We start from the raw sequence: 23,793 nt of genomic DNA, 5'->3' as shown, positions 1-23,793 counted from the left end.
GCCAATTAGAAAAAAAGCTTGTTCTTTATCGACTAAAATAAGACATCAAAAACTTTGTTAACAAAACACTACGATTTTGTAGAAAAATTTTAGTAGGGTTTTTCCAAGTTAATACTATAATGCTTTAGTGGCTATTTAAAACTTTAGCAGATATCATTCTCTTTTTTGCGGTGACTACAATTCAACGCAATAAGGTAAAAAAGTTCAATTTTAAAATGCGTTATAGTTGTGAGTGTATCTATTTAGGAAATACAAGCAGAACGTTTAGTTAGGTAAAGACAGTGAACAATTTTGCAGCAAAGGGCATACGCGATTTTAATAATGATTAATTAACGTAAAAACAGACAATAACATAACATTAGCAATGTTTTAAACTAATGCATCTAATTTATATTTTAGTAAGGGTAAAAAAACAGCTGTAATTTTATAAAGTATTCAGTTATAAGACATAATGTTAATTTGACTAAAAAAGAAGTCTTTTAGTAAGGTTAGGCAATAGTCTACATTTAAACCTTAATAAAAAGTAAGTGGTTTTACGTAAGCCTATAAATTTTAACAACTTCCCTTTGAAATATTTAAAATATCTCCATTAAAGTTTATATTATTTTGTTAAAGATTTATTTGTATTTAAAAATGAAAGACATTTTTGCAATATTTTGTGGTTTAACCATCTTTTTAGCTCAAGTACAAAGTGAGATTTGTCAAAACGCTTCAGGCTGTAGGTATGTAGAAATTCTATTAAGTTTGTTTTGTGTTTTTAAATAATGGTTGCCTAGCAATATATTAAACATAGACAATTTAAATTTATAAATTTTGAGTTCGTCTATTGCGTGACATATAAAAATTTAATAAATTGCTTCTGAATCAAAAATTCAATAAAAAATAATTTTTAACCTGAGAAAAAAATTCTATTTAAATTTATTTACTAATCAAAAATTAAATATCATTATTGGGCATCAAACCATGCAAATTGTACATTAAAAAGCAGTAGGGCATATAGGAAAATTTATTTTGTTTTCCCATAATGACTTACAACAGGGTAAACATATAAATAATAAACTTTACTTTTAAACCTAATTTTTTTACCGAAAAAACTTTTATTTTTAAAAAGTTTTTTTTAAACTTTACAGAAACCCAGTAATTTAACCCACAACAATTAGTGTAACCCCCAAAAAGTCTTCCCCAAAAAACTTTAGTAAACCCTAGATTGAATTACCCATAATATTATTATAAATATTACAAAAAATATTAAAAATTTTTTAGTACAAATTTAACCTTTTTTGCAGGTGCCAAAATGACAAAGATTTTAAGGGAATCTACGTCACATGCTCAGGTTTAAATCCCCGTATAGACTTACTTCCTTATTCTAACACAACTCGACTTGTAATTTCAGGTAAATTACGTCATCTTATGTATCACGAGACCTCCATTGTTTATTAATACGCAATCATTATGTTTTCACAGAGAGTAATTTTACAACTTCCTCTTTAAGGGATTTAAGAAATTTAAATTTAAGCAACAGTTTGAGGATCGCAAACACCAATTTACCTGAATTTAATTGGGCCTGGTTACCAGGTAAACCATGTATAGATTTATTTTGAATATATTTATAGATAATATTTTATAGTTAATATTTATCATTACAATTTTATTTTTTTACGAATTTGTTATTAAATTTAGACACATAATTACTAATATCAATATATTTATATCGATAGTAATTATCCATATTTTTATTTATATTTTAAAATGCTAACAATATTATCATTTTTTTTAGCAACATGCCAACGACTAATTATTTCACATTCCTCTTCACCAACTGAATTTTACAGTCCGCATGTTGGCGCTTGTGTGCTTCCAACAACCCTCAACCTAACTCGTTTATATTTGACCGGTTTAAACTACCACCATATACCAAAATGCCTTCCTAACACACTGACTATTTTAAGTTTAGTTAATATACCCTTACTAGGGTTTGAAGGGGGTAATAAAACTGACAATTACTTAATTAACGCCAGTTCTTTTTTGCCACCAAAGTTGGAATATTTGTATATTTCAAACCCACAGTTCACTAAAATAGACAACGACTTGTTTATGAATATACCAAGCACTTTGCGCAGTGTAACTATAAAAAATTGCAAAAATCCACTGCCCAAGTTCTCACAAAAGTGGGCAGAAAATAATAATATATCTTACTTGAGCATCAGAAATTGTAAGTTACAAGGTTTGGTGTCGAACAATTTTGTAAACCTTACAAAACTTAAAACTTTGCATTTTTCTAACAACCAAATTGAAACTTTTCCAATAAACTTGGCTACAACTTTGGAGACAATAGATTTTAGCAACAACAATATTGCTAGTATTGAAAAACAAGCGTTATCTAGACTTGTAAACTTAAAGAATTTGTATCTGAAAACTAATATGCTAACGTCGCTACCAAGAGGGCTTCCAACTAACTTAATGATCCTTGATTTAAGCGAGAATAACTTGGAGGTTCTTGACAACACTGCATTTTCACATCTTACTTCCTTGGAAAGACTTGATGTTTCGGAAAACAAGTAATTTTGCACCTTTTCATGTTAGACTTACTCTAAAACATAAAAATAAAACTAACCAAGACAAAGCAAGACTGAGTCGGATAAAAAAATGTTTTTAAATTTGTAAATTAAATTTTTACACTTTAAAAAAAATCTATAATACAATTAAAAAACTGAATCATTTTTGTAGGATTATAAATATGCCCCGAAATTTGCCCAGCACCATGAAGGTTTTAAATCTTAACTCCAACCGAATCTCAATTATCCAGTCGGCGAACCAATACAACTACTGTGTTAACTGCACTGTAGTAAACTTGTATAACAACCCATGGGTATGCGACGATGAGTTAATAAGAATGTTAATATGGTTTCAAACCCGACCTATTCAAGCTACAAATCCTGTTCGAATTACAGTTAGCGGCGTTTGCAATTCTTTAAAAGACGGTAACATAAATTTTCAACCGTTGAACTATATTTTTAAATACACATAATAATTTTACATTAAATCTTTTTTAATTTAACCCCTTTTCCCGTAATTTAACCTCGATGGAAAAGTCAAATTCATGACTTAACATAGAGTAACGTCAGTTTGAAATATTATTGATTATAACTACCCGCTAACCATAAGCTGCTGATAGAGTGTTAGGTTAATAGAAGTTTATACCGTTTATTACGCCTTACTCAAAGGCGCTAAAGCATATGATCAGTGGGGATCTAACCAGGGATCTAATGTTGTAATAACAGGTGTTCTGACTACTACACCAAGCTGACTGTACCTTGTTACCTTAAATTAAATTATAAATTGTATTAAATTTTAATGTTTTACATTTCAGATATTGGCAGCATAGAAATAGACGACATCCTATCCTACATTAAATATATTGGAACACATTTTCCATCTTGCACTTACGACGTTAAAAACCTGATCTGTAATGCAAGTATAGCTGAACTGACTGAGTTTCCTAAAATGCCACCCAACGGGTTGAGAAGAGTTGAAATTGCTAATAATCCAAGTTTAACAAATATTCCGGATAACTTATTCCAATCCCAAACCAATTTTGAAATGTAAGATTAACGATATTTATTTTTGTAAATTTTAAATAATCCTTGAACCAAAAACAAACAAATTGGTATGAAAAGTTTATTTTTTTAGTCTGGACCTTGGTTTTAATGGTTTAACAAACTTTCCAATCGGTTTACCACCATCTTTAAATATATTAACCTTGATCGGAAACAAAATCTCATATTTGCCGGAAGATCCAGAAGCTTTTGCAAGTCTTGCTAACTTGAAAATATTGGTTTTATCAAGCAATAATCTTACTACAGTGTTTGACTACCAATTCGATATGATGACGTCGCTGACACAGCTATATTTGTTAAACAATCCTTGGGTAAAACATTTTGTAAAAATTGTTTGACTTTTTAAAGGATTTTTTTTTAATGTAAAGTATTGTATATATATTAACACATTTGCTATACTTTTAAACAAGCTTTTGTATTTGTACACAACACAACGTTTAGAGTTTAAACACCATTGCTCGCATTCTGTAACAATTTTATAAGAATATTGGTTAACTTTATACCAAATTAAAAATAGTTGTTTAATGTTTTAAACAGCTTTGTGATTGCTCTTTGCAGTCATTTGTAGAATGGTTAATTCTAAACAGAGAACTAGAAACAAGTGATAACCTGATAACTCGTCCACACTGCGTTAGCCCCGAATCTGCGAAAGGAAGTACTTTATTACAATTAACTGGTGTCTATTTGTAAGTTTATATATATACTTTTTTTTCGAAACAAGTCAAAATAAAGAAAACGATATCAAAATTATATATTTGTAGATACGAATATAAATGTGCACCAGATAGATGTATTTGGACCTCTGGTATACCAACATTAAACTGCTCATTAGCAGTACAAGAGGTAACATGTTATCAGAAAAAAAAAGTAATATTTGACAAATATTTAATTATTTAATAAGATCAATTTAAATGTCAAAACAGCACGCCTAAATATTAACCATTATAGTGTTTGGCAATATTAACCTATTTTTGAAATGTTTAATAAAAAGGGATTCTGAAAAAATTAAATACTACCAGAATTTAAAAGTAATATAAACTTTTACAGAAAATAGAAACGTCGTCGTTACCATATATTGATAACTTTACAACAATGTCAATACCCGAGAATAAATATTGGAGAACCTTAGATATCTCCAACATTGATCTTAAAGCTGACGAAATACATTTGCAACAACTTCCTGAGCTAATCAACCTTGATCTATCAGGTAACTTAACTTGAATATAACAATTTACAAAATATAATGCATTTTCCAATGTGAAATTTATTTTAAACTAAAAGTCGATAACTTCCGCTAAATGAAAACCAATAAAAATGTGTAACAATTTAAAACACCAGGTATATTAATAAAAATATTTTTTTATACATATGAACGTATATTTTTTTATGCATATACATATTTAGTTTAAATTTTGTTTAGGTAATCTTCTGACGTACATTCCTTTGAATCAATTCCCAACTAAATTAAAACAAATAAATCTAGCGGGAAATGTAATCACTAAATTGCCAGCTGCTGCAGAATTGTCAGAATATGTTCCAATTTTGGAAACACTTGACCTAAGGAACAACCAGCTAGCGTAAATATAAGTTTATATGGCAAAAAAAAACGAATTTAGAGATAGCGTAATGGGTTAAAGCACTTCGACTGCGAAGTAGTTATTAAAACGAAACAAGCTTTGCAATTATAGAAAATATTGATTAAATATTTTAGAACAATTCCAAGCAGCAGGATTGGGATTTTTCATTTAATCGACAGCTTGTATCTAGAGGGAAATACCCTAGTATGCGATTGCACCCTAAAGCCCTTACAGGGTTATATTCAAAGCAACAGAGACAACCAGGGCGTCATTAATGACCATCAACTCAATGTAATTATATTCTGACAGACATGTTTGAAATTTTTCTCCAGAATTGGAACAAATTTTTCTTAATTTTTTTTTTCAGAATTTGGCTTGTCATTCTCCGACTAAATTGTCTGGCAGAGCTATTGTCAACGTCACAGAAGAAATGTATTGTCCTGGTGTAAACGTTGGAATGATAGTTGGGGCAGTAACTGCGATGGTCCTAGTTGTTATTATCATTGTTGTAGTTACAAATATAATTTACAACAAGGTAATAAATTGTAAAGATATAGTTGTATTTGGAAATAGTAACTTGTCGCTAAAGCCATTTTAACCTTTTTTTTTTTTATCTAAATAAACTTTATTCGATTGTGTTTTACAGAGGCGTAAGCTACAGGAAAGAAAAGATATTGTTCAGGGATTTAAGGAACTCTTGGAGCAAGAAGCGCTCCGGAACGACCAACCGGACGCCGAGACAGGGGTTCGGGATGCTCCAACCTATGAGTATGATGCTTTTGTGTCTTACAGAGGGCAGAAAAATGATGAAGATTTTGTTTATAAGATGCTGGAGGTAAAAATTAAAAAATAAATAAATTAATGTTTTGAGCAGGCAAACATAAGTTTATGTCCTGATATTATCATTATCTCTCCATTTAAATTAAGTCTTTTTTTATCTTAAGGAATTAGAAGACCAGCGACACAGAAAAGTGTGTTTACACGAAAGAGACTTTACACCGGGTAAAAGTATAGCTGAGAATATTGTAGAATGCATCGGGTCATCACGTCGAGTAATTCTGGTAATATCAAGAAAATATGCGGCTAGTGGTTGGTGCCAATATGAAGTACAAGTAGCTCTAGCGCACTTGCACAAATCTCGACAATGTAGATTGCTAATACCTGTACTACTAGAAGTAAGTACATTTTAAAGATATTTTTTTCTTGGCTATTAGCGGGAGTCGAACTCAAACTAGGCTTAAAAATCAAGTTACTAGTGTAAAATTTACTTCCACTAGTATAAACAACTAACAAATCAGTGACAAATCCGCTTTTATAAAACGTGATTGAAAATTATAGAAATAAATATTGTCTTTAAACATAAAACGAAAACAACTGCTTCTGTTTCATTAGTTTTTTTCTCATTTTTTGTATATATCTTTATCCTCGATTTGGAAAGGTCAAATGCGCGACCCAAACATAAAGTAACATAAGTTACCCCGACCCAATCTCGAGTTGCCTGTGGCAGTTTGGCATATTGTAGAATATGATTGCCCGATAAGTACGCTGCTGATTAAGTGCTGGCTCGGAAGGAGTTTATACCTTGTGTAGCGCCTTACTCAAGAGCGCTACAGCATGAGAGCAGTTGGGTTCAAACCAACTACCTCATGTCGTGTTTAAATTTATTTCATTAATTTCTTTCCAACAGATTTGGCGCCCTTGTAAAAAACGTTCTTTTTTAGGATATTACAAAAGACGACAACACAGTAGGTAGTGTACATACCATATTATCATTAATATCAGGAATTCATGCACCTCACTTTAGTGCCAGTACAACAAGTTGGCGAAACTTCTGGAATAAATTGGACGAATCAGTCGCCGAAAACATCGTTAACCAATCAACTAGATTATAAAAAATGCGACCTTTGTTTATAGAAGATAATTTTAAAGTTTTATATTTTAAATATAGGTGCACTTTTTATATATATCTTGTCACTTCAAGTTTTTGTTATCAAAAATAACGTACTTCAACAAAAAAAATTATATAATCTTTTTTATTATTTTACGATAATTACAAGAATCAATGTTTGAAGAAAAACGACACAAAAAAATATGACGTCATCGATCATATATTTTGACGTCATAATTACACAAAACCTAACACATTAAAAATATTTAGCGCAAAGCTATTAAAGACGTGACTTAATTATGTGACGTCATTTAATTACGTGACGTCACACATTAACGACATCCAGTCGGTTGAATAAGGCAAGACGGGGACATCTTTGGGTTGACAAAAAGCCTTTGAAGAAATTGGGAATTAAAACAAAAACAACAAAATATTGGCAGTTTTCTTTATCATTTTGTGATTTACTTTAATGCATATCAAATAATAGCAGCCGATTTTAAAACATTAAAAACCCCAAAAATGATAAAATTTTGATATTGTTATAAGGCCTGTAGAGGGGTATTATGGTATGCTACAAAAACTACTCTAAAATGTTTTTTAATATGAAAAATAAAATACAAAAATAAAGATTTATCCCTAAAGATGTAAAAATAGTAGAAAAATGTAACCAATTTATTGTACCTATAAAAATTACAGTATAGCACCCCTAGGTATAAAACAAACAAAAAATTAAAAATCCTTTAGTTGTAAGCGGTAATAGACCCACAATGATTAAATATTGATTCTTCACAAAACTTGAGCTGCCAGATCTTGCCAGCCCACAGTTTAAATCTCGATTCACCCAATAATTCAATCAATTGTTTCTTTAAACAAAAATTTGATTAAATATTTTAAACTTTTGTAAAACAATATTTTGTAAATGCTACATATGGGTTGTTAAAAATACCCAAAAAATTTGTGAAAATGCCAACTTCTTGGCCTTAACATAGAGTAACTATAGTTACCCAGACCAAGTCAAAAGTTTAATTCAGCAATTTGGAATATTATTATAGTTGCCCGATATTCAAAACATTAATAGGTTTTTGAATCAGCAGAAGTTTATACTATCTATAGGGTTCAACTCAATGGCACTACGGCATGGAGGCAGTGGGCTTCGAACCATGGCCCTTATGTAGTGAAGCCAAGTGTTTAAACAACTATAACAAGCTGTAAGCCTATTATTTTATTTGAAAAATTCCAAACATATATTTACCTCCATTAATTCCTCATCGACGTTACTATCTAATAACTCATAAGCCCGATGTAACATGGGTACTCCTAAACCATGGATACAATCTTTCCTTAACGCCACAATTCTGTCCATTAACTTACCTGTAGATGCTAATGTAGCTAAAAAAAAAAAAAATTTAAGAAAAATGTTTAATTGTTGTTAAACTGCATTTACTTACATTGTGATATTGCCCTTGTGTTAAAGTTGGGTTTTAAATTTTGAGGTAGTTTGTAAGACACGGGGGTGGCTTGGGGGGTGTTGCCACTAGATGGGGTTGCAGCTTTGTCCTTGACCTTTAAACAAGATCAAAATTAATCAAAAATTTTTTTTTTAATTTTTTTAATTTTGATTTAACCTTTTCTTGGAGAACAATACTTGAAGCTGCACTCTCTGATAATTCAGGGACAGGGGAAAGCCCCTGTACTGTAGGGTCATCTTGGGTGTTGGGAGGGGTGTCAGGGGGTGAATCTTCGGTTATCTTAAGGGTGGTGTGAAGAAGAGTGTAAAACTGATCTTCTTCTGCATTTTCCTTTATTTTGCTAAGATTTCAAAGTTGAGTAAAATTTTAAAAAAATTTAAATTTGAGTAAACAATAAGTGAGAAAATAAAAATAAAATTTTATTCATCTTACTTCGGTGATTCTGTGTTAATTGGAACCCTGTTATCGTCCCTGTTTTTAGATTTTTGATTTTCTTTTTTATTTGGGGGAGGTGGTGATAATGATGTAGATTCAGTTTTTTGGGGAAATAAAACTAAAAAAAAAACTTAAAAGTTAATCAAATATATTTAATTATCCTTGATGTAAGAAGACTATTTTTACAGTCTAAATATAAAGTAATTTTATATCCAATCTCAGTTGAAAGCAGTTGGGATTAAACCCTGTTACTTATAGATTAAAATAACAATGGCATAAAATAACATTTTTCACATGTATTTGTATTTATTGATAACTGGAAGTTCACTATTTAAATTTAGCTTTACATATTTTAGTGAAAAAACATTACAAAAATTTTTACTTTGGTTATCACCAGCTTTCTTAGTCATTTCCCTTTTTCTTTGCTTCTCTCTTCTTCTCCTTTCTCTTGCAGTACTCTATTAAAAATAATTTTAACCTTTTTGAATTTAAAAAAAAAATTACAATCTTGATATATTTAACAGTCAATTTAAAATAAAAAAGATTATATACCAAACATAAAATACCACTTAGAAAAAAGCAAATATTATTTTAGGTTAGTTAATAAATTTTCCACTTACTCTGCCCTCTGTATTTATTGAAGAAAAACTTTCACTCGATTCAGATAACTCATTCCTAAATAAACATTACTTAAAGTACAAATGCAGCGTTTTAATTAAATTTTTTCTATCACCATAATGCATATTGCTAATACTAAAAGATTTTATTTCTCAATTTTTTTAATTAAAGGATTTATTTTTTTAAATAACATTTATTAAAAATATAAAACTATAATATCGATTTTATAAACAAGAAAACCTAATCGTAATTATAAATAATAAAAAATTAAAAATAAAAATAATTTAAAAAGGTAAAAATTTAATTGTTTAAAATTTTACTTTTTGTCTCCACATGGTGATTTTATACAAGAATAAATTGGAGATGGATTTGAAATTTTCGTTTCCTTAAAAAATAATTTTTTTTTAAGTTCCATCAAAAAAATATAATCAAATTAACCTAATTAGTATCAGGATTCAAAGTATATCAATGTCCAAAAAAAATTTAATCTAACCTTAGTAGGAGTTACTGCTGGATTCACAGTTTCTATTTTTTCTTTATCAAGTTTTATATAAGTTGGTTTTGAAGCAGGCTAAAAAAATAAAAATTTAATTATAAGACAATGACCAAGTAATTTTGTAGCATCCTTAAGTAAGCTGTTAACAACACTTACATAGAAGAAAAAAAGTTAAAAACAATCAGCAGGTTAAAAATAAAAAAATTATGGGTCTGTTATATAAAAAACACATTTAAAAAAAAACAGATATCAAAAATAAACCTAACACATATCAGAACTGAATCTTATACATATATCCTTATAATAAACCAGCTAATATAATTTTAACATTAATTTGCAAATAAATTTGCATCACAGATTAATATATTTAAACTATATTTCTCAATTTAGGAAACAATTCAGGAAGTAATATAAATAAACAACCAGTAAAAAATGTGGCATCAATAAAATAAAATTCCGATATAACAAAATTTTAAGTTAGTTTAAATTAATTAATTAACTTACAGGGGGAGATGGTACTAGTTTAATTTTTTCCTCCACATTTTTTTCTTTTATTTCTGGTTCAATTTTTTTAACATTCTCATAAGCTGGTTCTACAGGTTTCGGTTTAGTTTTAATTTTCTCATATTGTGGTTGTTTTTGTTGTTGTTGATTGTTGTGGTAATTGTTTTGTGACAATGGGGTCACAGGGTCAACTATGACCTCATAAATGTGTTCGGAATTTTTGTTGGTAATCCGAGGGGTTAATACTGAAGCTACTGGGGCTATAGGAGTCTAATAATTTAAAAAAAATAAATAAAAAATTGAAAAATTGACAAATAGTTATTGGAAATATTTATAATACAGGGTATAAAAAACAATAAAAAGTTTTTATTGATTCAATAAAAAAAATTTAATTATTTAAAAAAAAGCAAAAATTGTGACCTGAGGTGAACTGACAGCTGAACTTGCTGAACTTGTCCGACTTTGATTTGAAACAACTGAACTTTTACGAAATGAAATTTCTCTTTTTCTACCAGATCTTGGTCTCCTAAAATAAAGTAAATATTTAAGTATCAATTTAGTTCAAAAGGAATAAAAAAGATTAATTTTACTATATATATACATTTTGTTATGAAAACTTTAACATACATCCTATTATTCTGCTCATTTTGAAAAGTTGGATAAATTGCTGTTGACTAGTTAATATAAATACAAAAAACAATTTTACAAAAATTTAAAGAGATGGTTCGGTCGGTCGTAGAGTTTCTTTTTTATTTATGTTGGAATTTTTCCAACTTGCAGGAGGCAGAAAACAAACTTAACATAAAAAGCAAAATTTATCCATATTATATAAGACATTTTTTACTTTTAAAGTATTTTTAATTAGGTAGGCCGTATTTAAAAAATTTTAACAAATTATGGCTATGCTGTTAATTTTGAAAATTTACCAGCCAAAAACGCTTACAAACTTTTGCAAAAAAAAGACAGGTCAACTAAGTCTTATTAAAGCAAAGTTTATCGTTAACACAGTCTTAATTTTGTTTAAAATAAAATCACTTCATTGTTGTTAACTAATATATTGTCAAATTGTTTAAATTAGCGTATATAGCCTATATAGACGATATATACTTTTATTTTGGTTATACTATAACAATTATTGTAGTTATATTTTTACAAGTGTAAAGCACAAACTAAAGTTAAGAAGGGCAGCAAACACTAATATTTGTTGCCAGGGGTACCAGTACTATATTGTAAGTTAAATATTAAAAATTGTTTGGAATTATTAATTAAAAAATCCATAAAAGATGTTAACCAGAATATTTAGTTTATAGTTTATTGATGTATTATATACTTTATGTGTCTTAACCCATGTGACGTTTAGTGATTAGAACTATTTGTATATGATACCCAACAAAATTGTCGGATATATTAAGTTTTAAGCAAAACTTACTGTTCCAACATAAACTTTGCTTCAGTAACACTCAGTTGACCTGTCTGTTTAAAGTGTTTGTCAGCCAATATTGGCCGTTTCTGGCTTGTAAATTTTCAAAATTAACAACATCACCTTAATTTGTTAGAATTTTTCAAATACAGCCTACCTAATTAAAAATACTTTAAAAGTAAAAAATGTCTTATATAATATGGCTAAATATTGCTTTTTATGTTAAGTTTGTTTTCTGCAAAAAAAATTCAATGTGGACAAAATAAGGTAATTTTCCTATGTCTGCCAGCATATGATCTTACGATGATGACGTCCGTGCGTCACGTGACTCGCGAGCGTTGGGACTTTCCCTATTTACAATATTTACCTTCAAATCCCGATATCTCAAAAACTACTTGACCAATTTTTAAAATAGTGGTATCCTCGTGCAAGTTGGAAAAATTCCAACATAATTAAAAAAGAAACTCTACGAACGAACCATCTATTTAAGTAAAATTTTTTACCTTGATTTGCTACTTTCATCCAAAAAAAGTTGGATGTGTTTTTTAACAAAAGAATTTCTTAAAATTCGATTCACGCTTGGTCTGTTCTCAGCACTTTGATGTAACATTATTTTAATTAAATCACATAACTCAAGAGAATATATTTCTGGCATTTTTGGCATCTAAAACAAATATTAGAAAAATATAACAAAATTATGAACAAAAAATGATCTGAATATTTATATATTATATACCTATACATTAAATAAGACATTAAAATTTTTTTTTAAATTAATAGGTTTTAAATTAAATCGATAATTATTTAAGTATAAACTTAACAATTTTACATAATGTGTGACTAACATAACCTACCTTTTTCTTTAATATTTTATAAACCAGTGAGTTCATATCTTTTGCATTAAATGCATGTCTCAACGTCATCATTTCATATACACAACACCCCAATGCCCAAACGTCTGATTTATAATTATAAGGTTTGTTTGAAAATAACTCAGGGCTCATGTAATAAGGAGTTCCTATCAATGTTGTTGCCATGTCAGTGTTACTTTCAAGAACTCTTGCAATGCCCAAGTCTCCAACCTTATAAAAAGAACCATTTTTTTAAACTTTTTAAGAAAAAAAAAATTTTAATAAAAATATTATGTATGCTATATAAATAAATAATATTGTAATACTAGTACTAAGATATTGATACTTAATTTAACTTGCTATAAAACAACCTTTATTTAACATAAACAAAATAAATACAAAACTAGCTTAATAAAAGTGTTTTGCAAATTAATATACTTATATAAAACCAAAAAATATTTATAAAATTGTTTATATGGTAATACAAAAAAAATTATTATTTATTTTCTTACTTTGATCATTTTAGTTTTGGTTAGAAAAATATTTTGAGTTTTTAAATCTCTGTGAAGAATTCTTTTTTGATGAAGATACTGGATTGCCATACATATTTGAATAAACCACCTAACCACTTGAACCTCAGATAAAAGTTCTTCTTTTTCACGCTGTTCTCGTAATTTTGTGTACAAATCCCCACCCTCAGCAAATCTAAACAAAAAAGTTATTTAAAAATTCATATTTTATTTTATTATATATTTATATAATTTAGTTTTAAAAAGTTGATAAAAAATTTGCAGACATATTTTGCAACTTTTTGTATGAATAAGTGGTCCCTGGTTCATTTCCCACCACTGCTACGTTAAATTGCATTTCATTTTTAATGAATTTTATGTAGTACTAAATCAAGAAAGTCATAAAATAGATAAAAATTTAATACAGATATAACAAAACCTTGACACAACAATCAATTAAGTACATTGGTGTTAAAATCTGGAATAAATTACCTGATAAAATTATTAAGCTAAACTGTTCAAACAAAACCTTCAATAAAAAACTCAAAAACCATCTATTGTCCGAAATTATTCACCCTAACCTTAAATAATAATTCACACACAGATAAGCACCTATACTTATTTATGCATGCTAACCACCATTTCTCTTACTACATATTCACTGTTAGATTTGCTTGTGATGTTTTTATTCTTTCAACAAAAAAAAAACATTATTTTATTCTTTATTGTATTTATTTTGTACTTAAAATATTCACTTTTAAACAAGGCAGTCCATGTATTTAAACAGGTCATGCCTATGCCACCGTAATTTTCACTGTAAGTGTGCTGTGCAATAGTTCGTTGTTCCGAAAGGCAGTCCATGCTGATAACAGGTCATGCCAAACTTGTGAAACAGTTTTATTTCCTAATTTATTTTTTACTAACCTTTTCACTAAATTTGTAATTGCACTATTCCTTGACTGCACCTCAGTACTCACAATAAATATATATATATTTTTTTGTTTTTTTTATGTATTTTTTGTATATTTTTTTTTCTGTTACACTGTGTGCTACAATTCCAGAACTCCTCTGCTTAATTACCCTTTAAAATTTTGCCAAACCCAGTGTCAAAACACCAAAGTAGCATCGTTTTCAATAAATTACCAGTAAATTATCCTTATAAATACATTAACTAAGAACTTATTACTGCCGAGAAATTTTTTTGTTTTTTCAGACTGGGCTCTCAGACCATATACTTCAAAAAGCAACACCAACCTTACCATATTCCTCCAACCACCCTGAACAAATAATTTGGACCATACAAAGCTACTTATTCATTCAGCTACTCTAACACTTTGCGTCACAAACTTAACTTAATTATGCAATCAAACTATCAATGTAATATATTTTAATTTATCAAGTTTCCTCTTTCTTTTCTATTATTAACTAGTTTTAAACATTTATATTCACTTACTCTATATACGTGAACCCCCACTAGTTGGTGGGTTGTTTAATATTTTTGTGCGTTGTATGTGATATACGTTGTGAAAGGCCATTCTGGGACGTTCTTTCTTTAGGTAGGTTTATTTCGGTTAGTCCCTTTATCACATGCAATTTATCGTGACCAGTTCGTGCTTTCCTACTAGAGCCATACTGGGTTATATTAAATGTAATTATTATTTTCTTTAAGTTATTTTTTACACTGTAACTACCATCGACAGTGATTGCTCTACTATTATAAATCAAATGTGTCGTAACTTTCTTTTTTTTTCGTACAATTTTATTTTGTTATTTCGTCACTCCTTTGTTATAGTTTTATTTTTTTGGTGTATATTTTGTAAAATGTATTTTATATATCGCATTTAATAATAATATAATCTATACTGGGTTTGGTGACCATGCCATAAAATAATTAAAATCTTCATGTAAACATTAATACTTTTGACATGTTTTAAATCATTAAATTGATTTTGTCATTTTTACCCGTCGCATTGTTGTATTATTAATTGTATATCGTATTTATTATTTACTTTTATCAATGCGCGAAAAACCAAAATAAAAAAAAAAAAAAAAAAAAACTAAAAAAAATTGATTAAATTATACAATCTATATAAATATATTTACCCCATCACAATGTAAAGAAACCCATCTTCACTTTCGAATGAATCTTTGTAGGAAACAATATTTGGATGTTTTAGGTTCGACAACAATTTGGCCTCCAACTCAGCAGCTTTTCTCTCCCTTTTTGAGGCTTTATGTAATGCCATTTTCTTGATGACATACTACAATAACAAATCAGAAAATATTACCAATTTTAGGGAAAATAAGTTATAGTAACAAAGAAAGGGGTTGAAATAATAGATTAAACTGGCAACCTGGTGTAGTGGTCAGAACATTTAGCCTCACTATTTGAGGTCCTGGGTTTGATCCCCACTACTCCCAAGCTCTAGAGCCCTTGAGTAAGGCACTAAAAATTGTATGAATTTTTTCTGAACAAACACTTAATTAGCAGATTAATTATTAAACAATTATAATCTGTAATATCTGGCGTAAGCAACACAAGACTAAGCCATAGTTACTGCTGTCGTAAAGTCGACATTCCCACATCAAGGATAAACAAATATTAAAAAAGTAATAACCTATGATTGAAAGTTAAAAGCAATTATCTGCTTATGTAAATTAAAAAAAACGGTTAAACAATTTATTACCCCAAACATTACAACAACTTAATTTTTGAAGTGAAAACTATTTAATTTACTACTTTTTAATACACGTAAAAATATAAATTGAAACCTGCTTTCGTTCTTTTTTGTGTTGAATTAACGAAACTTCGCCGTAGCTTCCTTTACCAATAGATCGAAGAATTTCGTAATCATTTAAACTCATTGTTTAATTGTTGTAAAGAATATTTATTAAGACATGCAACTTTTAAATACTAATTTTGTCAAAATTGTTCTTTTAAATTTCGTTAATTAACTTGTATATTTTTAAGCATCTTTGTATCCATCTACGGTTATTTTCACATCGGATCATGTAAAAATAATAAATTATCCTCAGACTATTATATTTTAAAGAAAATTATTTTTTAAATTATGTAATTATATATTTACATAACAATGTTAAAAAAGCACCGTTTATTATGAATTATAGGTTATTGAAAAGTGCCGTTAGAAAGTTCACGCTAAAACAGATGCTAAAATTGAAAATAATAAATATCAAAACATTTGCTCTTATTCTCAAGAAAATTTCTATACTTATTTGTTTGTTTTTGTGCACGTTAAGGATCATAACATTTCTACGAATTAGAAAAATATTTGGTTAGGTTATTTTTTAATTATATTGATTTATAATTTAAAGAGCAATATGTTTTCGTTCTCACGTGAACCTCAAAAGTTACCTTAAGATAAAAAACAAAAACACTTAACAAATTTATAATAATTGTTGATGAAGCTTAATAAAATTCTTTTTTCATTTTTTTTTCTTTTATACCTAATGTACCTTTGGTTAAGTTCGGTTGTACTGAAATCGATAAATAATGTTACGTATTTTATGTCAAGTTACTGCCGTTTCTAGTCGACAACTTATAAACTAGCACAGGGTTCAGCATATAACATTAATTTACAAGATGCAGGCAAACACAACATTAACCAAACACAACCGTTCAGCAGGTTTATCAAAGCGTGACGCTTTTCAATGTTACACAACTTATTTAACCTATTAATTTGCGCCAAAAAAAAACGCGCCTATCAAAAGGTGTCAGGACAGATAATTATTTTACAAGGCCATCAGTGCAACAAAGATTGAGGCAACTGCAATGTTTACGTCATTTGTCACAATAATATTTAGTAAACATTATTGCATTTTACCTTATTTTAATATTTTACAAACTATAATTAGATAAGAGTAATCAAAAACATTTCCTAGTATATTAATTAAAAACAGCAATTAACAAATATCCAACTTATGCTGTTATTCTCAAGAAGTATTAAAGTAAGAACAGTACACAAATAATGCTTTGTTGTCTGTATGTAGTTGTGTATATTATATAATAAAATTTATTATTCTATGAAAACTACTTTAGTTTACTATAAAAGTGCCATCTGAAAAAGACATAGCAAAGACAAAGCAATAGTCTTTTATGATAATTTTATTGCAACATACAGTTCTTGGAACATATTAGATATTAATACACATGCTTTATTTTCCAGGGAGACATTAAATTGACATTGAACATTATGAGTCCCTTAGTCCCACATCTGTTTAAAATAAATATTATCGAAAGTTAAGGCTCATAACATTTCTACGAATTAGAAAAATATGTGGTTTGGATAGTTTTTAATTATATTGACTTTCAACTTGAATAACATTATGTTTTCGTTCTCACGTTAACCTCAAAAGTTACCTTGAGATAAACTCTTAACAAATTTATAATAATTGCTGATGAGGTTAAATAAAATTCTACGAAGTGAAACTAAATAGAAAAATATAAACTCATTAAAAACTTAAACTACAAATATTGAGGCGTATGTTGCTATTCCCACAAGAATAAAATAAAGTATAAAAAGCCATAAACTTACTCAGTGTCTTATATCTATCTATTCAAGTTAAAATAACATTGCTATAATATTGCTCAACTATTTTAACAAAAACTTAACAAAATATGTCAAAAGTAATGTCAATTTTCGCCACGCTTCTTTTTATTTCTGGCTTTTTATTGATTGCAAAAGCAGGTAAGTTATTTTTTTATCAACATTTTAAAAAAGTATAATTTTTTTCAAATTTGAACGAAATATTACTAATAAAACCTTTATTACGTTTACCTTTAGAACCCGAAAACCTGTCAATGGTTTTCCCAAATTCAGGTCAGGTGACTGACTGGGTTAACTATTTCTACCCAATACCTGATCTCAACGATGTTACTATTTGTTTTTGGCTAAGAGAGTACGAGGCTGCATACACGTCTTACATTGCTGTCATGTCTTATGCCACCAGCGTAAATCAAAATGCTATGACTGTAGAGCTACATAATGATCAGATTCATTTCTTGTATGGGGGGACCGCAATGCACTTTAGCACTTACCAAGATGATAGCATAGAGGTTTGTTATCTATGGACATTTTAAATTAGAAAACAGAGTAAGCCAAAATGTGTATTTGCGTTGAAAGAAAATGATAAATACTTAATGTATATCGTAAAATTATATACGTAATTTGCTTATAAACAAATTTAACTTAAATGAACATATAGAACCATGTTTGTGTCTACGCATCTGTAACAACCCAGCGTTCTGGTATATACATAAATGGTGTTCTAAAACATGAACTTCCTTTTGCGGCAACCTACGGTGCACATGGAGACGGGTCACTAGTTTTTGGCCAAGAACAAGACACCGTTGGTGGCGGCTTTAATCCCAATCAATCGTTAATGTAATTATTTTGTTAACTAGCATTTTCTTTAGCGTTTATTGGATAAAGTGAGTAGGTATATGTGAAAAATTTATATGTTAAAATATATCAAAAAAATTTTAGACTAATTGAAGTTTTTACTTTGTTAAGAAATCAAATTCATAATAATAATTTTAAAATAATTTTTAATTATAGTGGCATTGTTACAAACTTGAAGATATATCCACGGGAACTTACAAAAGAAGAAATTGCAAGGATAGCCTTCCTATGTGATTACCCACGAGATATTTACCTAAATGCATCTGTTGACAAATTAGAGTTGCACGGATCAGCCTATCTTCAATACCCACATGACTGTCCTATTGCTGATTACTAAGCATAAATTAATACAACACTAATGTAATGGTGGTTAATTAGGGTTCTGGTAAAAAATGTAACAAATAAATGTGTTTATTAGAAATACAGAAAAATAAAATTTTGCTTTAATAAATTATGTTTTAGTTTAATATACACTTAGTTTTCCAGTTAATATTCTCAGTTAAATATTGGTTAGACTAGTTTGCTTAATAAAACTAACACATAAGGTTCAGTAGTTAATAAATTAATGTATTTTTCTTTATAGTTAAAATAGTATATATGTAATAATAATAAAATAAAAAACGTTTTTACTGAAAACATTTAGTTTTAACAAAAAAGGCATTTTAACATGACAAAGACGTTTTATTTTGTAATAAAATATTTTTATAAATAAAACTGGACCCAAAACATAATTGTAATTTGTTTATTGCTTGTTGTTAATGTCAATATAATTATTTTCCTAATACAGCTCCTTTAACCTAAACAAATAATTACAAGTATTAAACTTTATGTCAACTGACTTTAATAAAAAAATGCCTCTCAAAAGCTATTTAAAAATGAAAGACTTATTTGGTCAACTTTTTAGGACAATTTTCCGGAAAATCATTAACTTTTAAATCTTTTTTATTTTTTTTACTTTTATACCTAATGTACCTTTGGTTAAGGTTGGTTGTACTGAAATCGATAAATAATGTTACGTATTTTATGTCAAGTTACTGCCGTTTCTAGTCGACAACTTATAAACTAGCACAGGGTTCAGCATATAACATTAATTTACAAGATGCAGGCAAACACAACATTAACCAAACACAACCGTTCAGCAGGTTTATCAAAGCGTGACGCTTTTCAATGTTACACAACTTATTTAACCTATTAATTTGCGCCAAAAAAAAACGCGCCTATCAAAAGGTGTCAGGACAGATAATTATTTTACAAGGCCATCAGTGCAACAAAGATTGAGGCAACTGCAATGTTTACGTCATTTGTCACAATAATATTTAGTAAACATTATTGCATTTTACCTTATTTTAATATTTTACAAACTATAATTAGATAAGAGTAATCAAAAACATTTCCTAGTATATTAATTAAAAACAGCAATTAACAAATATCCAACTTATGCTGTTATTCTCAAGAAGTATTAAAGTAAGAACAGTACACAAATAATGCTTTGTTGTCTGTATGTAGTTGTGTATATTATATAATAAAATTTATTATTCTATGAAAACTACTTTAGTTTACTATAAAAGTGCCATCTGAAAAAGACATAGCAAAGACAAAGCAATAGTCTTTTATGATAATTTTATTGCAACATACAGTTCTTGGAACATATTAGATATTAATACACATGCTTTATTTTCCAAGGAGACATTAAATTGACATCGAACATTTTGAGTCCCTTAGTCCCACATCTGTTTAAAATAAATATTATCAAAAGTTAAGGCTCATAACATTTCTACGAATTAGAAAAATATGTGGTTTGGATAGTTTTTAATTATATTGACTTTCAACTTAAATAACATTATGTTTTCGTTCTCACGTTAACCTCAAAATTACATTGAGATAAAAAACAAAAACTCTTATAACAAATTTATAATAATTGTTGATGAGGTTAAATAAAATTCTACGAACTGAAACTAAATAAAAAAACATAAACTCATTATAAACTTAAACTACAAATATTGAGGCATATGTTTTTATTCCCACAAGAATAAAATAAAGTATAAAAGGCCGTACACATACTCAGAGTCTTATATCCAACAATTCAAGTTAATAACAATAATAATAACAAAAAAATTGTTAATATTTAATAATTTATACTTTAAGGGAATTAAAAATCTAAGATAATGAAGTTGCCATCGATTTTTGTTATGTTTGTTTTTATTTTTGGCATTACAGCCAAAGCAGGTAAATTTGTTTTGTCCATAACAGTAGAATTTAAAAAAATATTAAAAATAATTAGCGTAAATTGATTTTCAATTTAGAGGGCGAAAAACTTGTCTATGGTTTTTCCGAATTTAAACCAGGTGACGGACTATATTAAATATTTTTACCCTATCCCTGATATGAAAGAAGCGACAGTTTGTTTTTGGCTTGAAGAAAACGGCCTTAACTATGAAGCTGATCCAATATTTTTCTCATATGCAAATAAGATGCACACTAATTCATTGTTAATAGGCGCAAACGTTCATGAACTAGAAGTAGTTATGGATTATCATAAAATGCTTTTCTATACCGCTCATGATAATAAACAAGCGGTTTGTATTTGTTTGTCTAATTTAAATTTATTGATTAAAAATATATTAAGTTTTTTCAAATAATGTTAACTTTAACCAATTGCGTACTACCGATTTTAATGTTTATAATATTAATGCTTTCTTTATTGTTTGGCAGAACCACTTTTGCTATTACTTCTCGGTTTCCAACCAAAGAGCTGGTGTTTATGTAAATGGAATACACAAGTCTTCGCAAGTTTACTTAAATAATGGATTTCTTGGAGGTGGAGTATTAATTTTTGGTCAAGAACAAGATGATATCGAAGGTGGTTTTACCCACGCGCAGTCATTTCGGTAAAGACTTTGTTTTTAAAAATGTAGACTTTTTAATATGTTTTACTAAAGAATGATTTAGACGAAAATTACTACAAAAAAACTTATACAAAAAACTATAAAATGTTTTTTTCTCAGTGGCACCATAACCAACTTAAAGATATTCCAACGCGAACTGGCAAACAAGAAGTAAACAAAATAGCGTTTGCTTGCGTTTATCCCCAAGACGTATACATGGATCCTACTGTTGAGAAGTTGGAGTTGCATGGAGCAGCATATCTGGAATATCCCGAAGAGTGCCCTATTGCTAAATACGGAGCATAAATTAATATAACTATAAAGCAATGGTAAATAATTCCGGTTTTGGGTGTTAAATAAACAGCAATGTGTTTGTTTAATAAAAATAAAATCTTTTAAGTTGCTTTAAAATTACTTTTTAACAAATCTATTTTGTTGGGAGGTCATTACAAAACAGTTTGTTAATCATGAGTACTGCACTGATTTTTCAAAAGTTGTTTGACAGTCATCACAGTAATATAATCAGTATGAATTAAATTTTGCGACCATTAAATACTAATAACCCATTAGTAGATATATAGTGATTTTAGAGTAAAAGTATATATTTGGTTATGTATAGGGCTAGAGTATATATAAATAAATCTAAAAAATGGAAAAAGGAATAAAGAATTTGACGAGGGCCGTAAAGGTAATAAAGTTAATGAATGAGTCAGCAAAAAAAGGTGACGTACCCATGATCCTAAATTAATTATAAATAGTCGAATATTGTATTTGAATTAATCAAAAAATTAAAAACTAATTATTAAGGTTAACTTTCTTAGTGTAAAACTAAAAAAAATAATTTAATTTCTTTAAATAAAACAAACAAGCACACAAACAAAATGTTCGTGATACTTGATCACTAAACCCCGTCAGGTCGACATTTTTAAACCTCGTCAACAAACTTAAAAGAAATTTGTTGTTTGCTTGCCTATAAAATACCCCGACCAGTCAGTCTTGAGGTTCATTAGCTCGCCCAAGCCCATTTGTCATTCTCAAGGCCTTATATCTATATAGGTAACACTAGCTTAGCACGCAATAGAACAACACTCGCCGTCGCATGACTTAAACTAATGTTAGTTTACTGCTCTTATCTGTCCATCGACACAGTCTGACCGCCGATCGTCGCGCAACAAATTAACGCTCGAGTCCAAGACTGACCGATGACGTAACAGTACACCAGCCATCCGTATTGTGACGTGACAAGTGGAAATAGCCATGATCGAGAGCAACAGCGGATGCATTGGCGTTGCTTTTCCCAGAAAACGCTTAAAGAAAGCCTGAAAACTCACGCGAAAAAACGCAAGTTTTCTGACTCGCACTTAAAAAGTGATCGCACATTTTTTTAATCGAAATTGGAGTTAACGCGTTTGCCAGTACTCGGTGTTAGTACACCGGGCGCGTGGCTGCTAACTTCGCTGCGAGGCCGAGGGCCCATTTACGGACTAATGATCGGTTATCTTGTAAATGAGTTTCCGCATTGTCTCAGTAAATAACTAACAATAACAAAACTCGTGTTTACATAGACCCAAAACGCGCTCGCATTAGGGAAGAAAGTATTAGCACGAAAAGCTAAAACAACATGCGATTTTAAAAGTTTTTTTTGGAGACGACAATTCGGCAAAATATATGGCAGGACATTATCCGAAAGTTGTCATATGTAAAAAGGCAGACAGAAAGCAACACTACCAGAAATAATAACAAGCACGATATAGTAATAGTTACAAGAAATTTTTTCTATTTTTGTTGATTAAATAATTATGAGAAACCTCTGTAATGTAATATATGGGTAACAGAAGGTCAGTTCAGTCCTTAGCAATTAAAAGATAAGAAAACATATTAACGTACATTATTAATTCAATCATTCGTTGAATCAACATTCAGCGAGGTTTGGAAACTGTACGAAGAATTGTTTAACTACAAACGTATTAATTATTTATGAAAAAATGAAGATCACAAAATTTCTAAAACCTTTAAATTTATCTTCAAGTATTTAAATTTTTTAATTTAGAAATCATTTTTATTTTAATTGTTTTTAAACAAATTTAAGAATAAATGAATC

General features: G+C 28.8%; 3 protein-coding genes across 4 annotated transcripts; 2 read left to right on the top strand and 1 right to left on the bottom strand.

Annotated features, from left to right (window-relative positions):
• Positions 1-619: 619 nt before the first annotated feature.
• LOC145746381 (uncharacterized) lies at positions 620-7,743 on the top strand. 2 transcript variants are annotated; one of them, XM_082564655.1, is made up of 16 exons: positions 620-722; positions 1,287-1,393; positions 1,465-1,575; positions 1,778-2,558; positions 2,728-2,981; positions 3,371-3,602; positions 3,691-3,928; positions 4,176-4,303; positions 4,379-4,460; positions 4,665-4,824; positions 5,038-5,194; positions 5,329-5,485; positions 5,562-5,729; positions 5,841-6,029; positions 6,139-6,369; positions 6,916-7,743. In XM_082564655.1, exons 1-16 carry the CDS (start codon positions 634-636, stop codon positions 7,084-7,086), a joined length of 3,255 nt encoding a protein of 1,084 aa, XP_082420781.1. In that variant the 5' UTR covers positions 620-633; the 3' UTR covers positions 7,087-7,743. The 2 variants fall into 2 exon arrangements, with proteins under 2 accessions (XP_082420781.1, XP_082420780.1); XM_082564654.1 differs by having other exon boundaries at positions 4,155-4,303.
• On the bottom strand, positions 7,245-16,319 carry LOC145746384 (uncharacterized). Its single transcript, XM_082564657.1, has 16 exons — positions 16,157-16,319; positions 15,488-15,645; positions 13,388-13,580; positions 12,879-13,106; positions 12,528-12,688; positions 11,025-11,130; positions 10,605-10,874; positions 10,098-10,175; positions 9,925-9,989; positions 9,607-9,661; positions 9,369-9,444; positions 8,984-9,104; positions 8,708-8,891; positions 8,531-8,645; positions 8,335-8,471; positions 7,245-7,945 (listed from the first exon to the last, which is right to left on the bottom strand). Exons 1-16 carry the CDS (start codon positions 16,247-16,249, stop codon positions 7,823-7,825), a joined length of 2,163 nt encoding a protein of 720 aa, XP_082420783.1. The 5' UTR covers positions 16,250-16,319; the 3' UTR covers positions 7,245-7,822.
• A 1,716-nt stretch (positions 16,320-18,035) lies between these two features.
• On the top strand, positions 18,036-19,144 carry LOC145745901 (pentraxin-4-like). The gene is made up of 4 exons (XM_082564081.1): positions 18,036-18,093; positions 18,190-18,461; positions 18,611-18,789; positions 18,964-19,144. Exons 1-4 carry the CDS (start codon positions 18,036-18,038, stop codon positions 19,142-19,144), a joined length of 690 nt encoding a protein of 229 aa, XP_082420207.1.
• The last annotated feature ends 4,649 nt before the right edge of the window (positions 19,145-23,793 follow it).

The sequence above is a fragment of the Corella eumyota genome, chromosome 3, assembly GCF_963082875.1.
Source record: "Corella eumyota chromosome 3, kaCorEumy4.1, whole genome shotgun sequence".
Taxonomy (NCBI): domain Eukaryota; kingdom Metazoa; phylum Chordata; class Ascidiacea; order Phlebobranchia; family Corellidae; genus Corella; species Corella eumyota.
This window is presented reverse-complemented; position numbering and strand designations above follow the sequence as displayed.

What these genes read in the sequence shown, in the direction of transcription:
- LOC145746381 (XM_082564654.1), top strand. Translation starts at nt 634, where the DNA reads ATGAAAGACATTTTTGCAATATTTTGTGGTTTAACCATCTTTTTAGCT. An exon ending in CTTGATGTTTCGGAAAACAA is followed by an intron (nt 2,559 to 2,727) that starts GTAATTTTGCAC and finishes TCATTTTTGTAG; the next exon opens with GATTATAAATATGCCCCGAA. An exon ending in TCCCAAACCAATTTTGAAAT is followed by an intron (nt 3,603 to 3,690) that starts GTAAGATTAACG and finishes TTATTTTTTTAG; the next exon opens with TCTGGACCTTGGTTTTAATG.
- LOC145746384 (XM_082564657.1), bottom strand. Translation starts at nt 16,249, where the DNA reads ATGAGTTTAAATGATTACGAAATTCTTCGATCTATTGGTAAAGGAAGC. An exon ending in ATAAAATATTAAAGAAAAAG is followed by an intron (nt 12,689 to 12,878) that starts GTAGGTTATGTT and finishes TATTTGTTTTAG; the next exon opens with ATGCCAAAAATGCCAGAAAT. An exon ending in CAGCTGTCAGTTCACCTCAG is followed by an intron (nt 10,875 to 11,024) that starts GTCACAATTTTT and finishes TTAAATTATTAG; the next exon opens with ACTCCTATAGCCCCAGTAGC.
- LOC145745901 (XM_082564081.1), top strand. Translation starts at nt 18,036, where the DNA reads ATGTCAATTTTCGCCACGCTTCTTTTTATTTCTGGCTTTTTATTGATT. An exon ending in ACCAAGATGATAGCATAGAG is followed by an intron (nt 18,462 to 18,610) that starts GTTTGTTATCTA and finishes ATGAACATATAG; the next exon opens with AACCATGTTTGTGTCTACGC. An exon ending in AATCCCAATCAATCGTTAAT is followed by an intron (nt 18,790 to 18,963) that starts GTAATTATTTTG and finishes TTTTAATTATAG; the next exon opens with TGGCATTGTTACAAACTTGA.